At 43.7% G+C, this 4675-nt stretch overlaps 1 protein-coding gene across 1 annotated transcript; it reads right to left on the bottom strand.

Annotated features, from left to right (window-relative positions):
- Window positions 1-1057: 1057 nt before the first annotated feature.
- Window positions 1058-4216, bottom strand: mc4r (melanocortin 4 receptor). The gene has a single exon (XM_010789738.1). The coding sequence runs from the start codon at window positions 3841-3843 to the stop codon at window positions 2860-2862; it is 984 nt and encodes a 327-aa protein (XP_010788040.1). The 5' UTR covers window positions 3844-4216; the 3' UTR covers window positions 1058-2859.
- Between the last annotated feature and the right edge of the window lie 459 nt (window positions 4217-4675).

Consider the following 4675-nt stretch of genomic DNA (forward strand, 5'->3'; position numbering starts at 1 on the left):
CGCTTCTCAGCTGCGCACCAGACCACAGTTTGTTACATTGTTTCATTTTTCAGAAGGTTCGGTTTGCGTTCACACGGGCAAAACTCAAACGGACTATAGACTTTAAACACAAGTCATGTGCTCGGAAATGCTGTTCAACCATTGGTCAGACATTAAAGGGGGAAAAACGTCAAATCCCGGCAATTTCTACCGGAGCCTCCGCCATGGAGCATCGGCACTTTCGGCAGGTTATTCTTCATGCTGCTGTTAATCTGGAGATCAACAGACTCTAGCGGCCCGCGCATATGATTATATAATCAGACAATGTCCGNTAGTTGTAAGCACAGTGGCGATCTGTTGTTATTAGCATCTGGTTAGCTAGCTATGCTAACGAATTTAAAGAGCTTTTCTACAACCAGGTGGAAGAGAGCTCTCTCCTGAGAGGCTCAAATAACCTCAGCTCAGTGAGGTTAAGGCACACCTTGATATGATCATTATAGTTATTAATGAGACATTAGAGACTCAATTATTAACAGGTATAAAATACTATATGACAGTAACAAAAAAAAGTTGTTAAAAATAACAAGAATAGAGTTTGAAAGGGGAGTGATTTGTAAAATATCCCAAAAGAAAAATCTGTCATTGTCAGATGGTATATTACGCTGTTTTTTTTCTGCTTCGAATAGTTCTCTCTTTTTTCACCATAGCTGTGTTTGCATCACTGGGTATGAGAGACACCTATTTTAGCGGACCAGAGTCCGGTTGTTTAGTTCACTTCAGAGGTCTCGGACTGCGTTCACACCGACCCAAACGAACCGCACCAAGCGGCTAAACGCACCAGGGTTCGATTCAACCGGACTATGCAAGGCAGGTGTGAACGCACCCGAATACATGTTCATTTATTTGTATCATTAGACGCAAGTACATTCGTTTTTCAGTGTAAGGATGTTTTCACATTTGAGAAACAGTGTGCTTTTTCTGTGTAAAGTTAACATTGTAGTGTTTGTGTAAAGGTTAAAGTCTGCGCTCGGGAGGAAAGCTATCAAACAGAGTTGTTGTTGAGGTGGCAGCATGATTTATTTAGTTTCTTTGCAGCGGGGTTCTGTGAAAACAGAGGATGCATTGGTCAAACAAACAGCTTCAGTTCAGCACACATGAATCAAATTCCAGGCGAAGCTTTTAACAGATAATGGGACACCTATTGGCATCCGTTTCCTTGTTTTCTATGAGCTCGATATGCACTTTGAGTAAAAAAAAAAGGCATCAATAAATAAGGCAATATTGAAAATAGCAACAAATAAAGACTGATTACATTTTTGTTTGATCTTTACATCACAGTGCAATATATTTAAGGCAAGGAGACAAGCAAGAAGTTACACAACACAAAATACAATCAGTAAAATCACTCAGGAAAAATAGATCTCTAGAGGAGTTAACTGGTACATGCTGAGAGTGAGAACAACCCACTTGTGCACATTTACACATATACCTACACACAGCACAGATACACAACAGCTTTGATTGGAAATCAACAGATGTCATGAGTAAGAGGGGACTGGTGATGGTGTTTTTAGTTCTGCTCAGACAAAAATCAGGATTTGCTGAATATTGATTACATTTTCTATTCATCCCTGCAATAAAATTCTCCCCTCTGCGTCACAGGGGAAATCAGAGGTGAGGGTCTACAAAACCTGCATCCCTGATCAGGTAGAGTGTGAAGCCACCATTATGGAGTCACAAACTGGGAATACACCCTGAATTGTTTCACATTTTCTTCTGCGACATATATAAACCAGAATGCTCATTAAGTGCCATACGTTGTGCTTGAGAAATACCCTTTTTCTGATTCCTGAGTCTAGAATCTATGCGTTGCTGTTCTCTATATTTACATTCTTACCTGAGGGCAAAAAAGAAAGTACCCCCATTAAACTAATGATGTACCACACAGTCAATAAATGTCATGCAAAAAAATTGACATTGGTATGCGGGGCTGGTTACATCTGCGGCACACATGTGGTGATTTTTGTATGTGCTCTTCTGCTGTGATTTCAACAGAATCTTGTTTGATCTAAGTGTTTTGAGCAGCTTGGAAAATCACAAGGGTAATGATGTGCTTTGTCCTGCGTTATCCTTCTAACTTAGAAAAATTGTAAAAAAAAAAGGTAAAAGCCCATTTTAGTGGATGTTCCCTGTACCGGCTTTCATCTCCTCTTTTATGATTGGCACACAATAAAGTGAGGGAAATCAATGAGGTTAAAGTAAATGTTGGTTGTTCACTGAGATGCAGTGTTTACCAAGGATATCCCATAGTAACGTTTCTCACAGTCTCTGTTAAGAGGTGGATTACACTCTCAAACCTGGAGGTAGTCTGTCATATACTATATATCTATTTGCTAGATATACACAGTACACACACTGTGTCATGTATGTTACAAAAGCTGTGACATTCAAGTGCCAAGATCCACGTAGATATATAAAGAATATAATATGTATAAGCACGGTATTTTTCATTTTCTTTGACACTGAACAACAAGAAAAGTGTGATAAAAGAGAAATGATTTGTAAATGAACCACAGTGTAAGCATGTGTTTTTCACATTGTCCATAGTGGTGATGCTTACTTCAAAATGGCACTTTAGCACGGCGTTTACCACGACACAAAATATCTCTTCAGAGTGATAATCTATATTACAAGGTGTTTGTAAGCCTACCTCTTAAGCAACCTGACTCACGTAACCAAAGTTATCAATCATTTACAGCCGAGGCACAACAGAGCCAGTCCACAGTGATTACAGCTCAGAGTCTCAAAGTCCTTGTCGGATCAGTTTTCATTAAAATGGCTGATTGAATCTGTCAGGGTCGCAGATCGCCAACAGGCTGCTCACACAAACAGGAGGGCGTGTGAGCAGCAGAAAATCTCTTTGAAGGTTTTCCTCATCTCTTGGCTGCGAAAGGCGTAGATGATGGGGTCGATGACGGAGTTGCACATGATGAGGATGAGGTACATGTTGAAGTGGGACATGAAGCAGGTGCAGTAGGGGTTCCTGGGGCAGGTGATCATGAGGATGAGGTGAAGGAAAAAGGGCGCCCAGCACACCACGAACACCCCGAGGAGGATGGTGAGGGTGATGGCGCCCTTCATGTTGGCTCGCTGGTGGATGGGCGCGTTGCCCGGCAGCGCTGCGATGCGTTTCATGTGCAGGCGCGCCAGCAGGAACATGTGGACGTACAGCGAGGCCATGAGCACCAGCATGGTGAAGAACATGGTGATGAGGCAGATGAGGACCGTGGTGCTCTCTGAGTAGATGATGAAGAGGATGCCGGACACCGTGCAGCACGTCCAGATGCTGCTGATCACCAGCATGGCTCTCCGCAGGGTCACGATGTTATGGTAGCGGAGAGCGTAGAAGATGGTGATGTAGCGGTCAACGGCGATGGCGAGCAAGCTGCAGATAGACGCCAACAGAGAGCTGCAGATCAAAGAGTCAAACACATTGTCCATGTTTTTGATCAACGTAACGGGGATGGTGAGGCTGCCTCCGTTGATGAGCGCTATGACGATCGTCTCCGAGGCGTTAGAGACGCTGACCAGCATGTCGGCCACTGCCAGGCTACAAATAAAGAAGTACATAGGCGAGTGAAGGTTCTTGTTTTTGATTATGGCGGTTACAACCAGAATGTTCTCCAGCAGGCTGACGATGCCCAGAGTCAGGAACACCTCTGTGGAAATCAGCAGCTGTTCGTAGCATCCTGCAGATGAGTCCTTGTCCTTGGCTGAGGAGTCTTTGTTCAGCGGCACAATGCCTGAGGTTTGGCTCCTGTTATGGTAGCCATGGATCAACCCATGGTGCTCCGTGCTGTTCATAATGTCTCCTTTTAAATTCCCTGTCTTCTTTTCCCACGTTGTTATTTCTCCATCTGCGTTAGAATCTCAACAGTTACGCTTCTGGAGGACAACATAGGCACGCTTAAAAGAGAATGAAACAATTCCTCACCCTTCAAGAAAGGCAATTATCTTCAAACATCTGCTGCTGCTGTTACTCTCAGACACAAACAACCCTCTCATCTCTCCAGTAAGAAGTTCAAATAACTGTTCCTTAGACGCGAGAGAGATTGAATGGAGCAGAAGCAGAGAGGTGCGTGCTGGAAGGAGCATGTGGGAGAATGATTAACAGAGCGCGGGAACAGCGATCAGAGAGCAGCAGCTCCATGTGTGAGAGCAGGCAGATCATCACTTAGAAAGCCACTGGCCTCCCCCTCTGTCTATCTCTCTCTGCTATTATGCCAGGCACACACACACAGACACACACCACACACACCCCCATGGATTTTGGTCCTATCCGCTCGCTGATAAGGTGAGAGGAGGAGCAAAGTTTGCCTTGACGCACGAATGAGCAAATAAAAGCTTTTTACAAAATGTGAAATGGATATTTGAAAAGAAAAAGTCAGCATATTCACGTCTAAAAATCTAAGTCAAGTTCTTGCAAGGTTTTCTACGGAGCCCTGGAGGGTTCATAGAGAGACAAATAAATAAAACGTGGCCACGTTTTACTTTCTCGTGCGCACGAGAAACCTTCTCGTGCGCACGAGTTAATAAAGCGTGCGCACGAGTTAATAAAGCGTGTGCACAAGTTACTAAAGCGTGCGCACGAGTTAATAAAGCGTGGCCTCGTTTTGTGTGTGTGGGGCATTTGTTT

The sequence above is a fragment of the Notothenia coriiceps genome, unplaced genomic scaffold (assembly GCF_000735185.1).
Source record: "Notothenia coriiceps isolate Sejong01 unplaced genomic scaffold, NC01 NC01_scaffold00033296, whole genome shotgun sequence".
Taxonomy (NCBI): domain Eukaryota; kingdom Metazoa; phylum Chordata; class Actinopteri; order Perciformes; family Nototheniidae; genus Notothenia; species Notothenia coriiceps.

Excerpts from the sequence above, each read along its gene's own strand:
- mc4r (XM_010789738.1), bottom strand. The coding sequence starts at position 3,843 with ATGAACAGCACGGAGCACCATGGGTTGATCCATGGCTACCATAACAGG.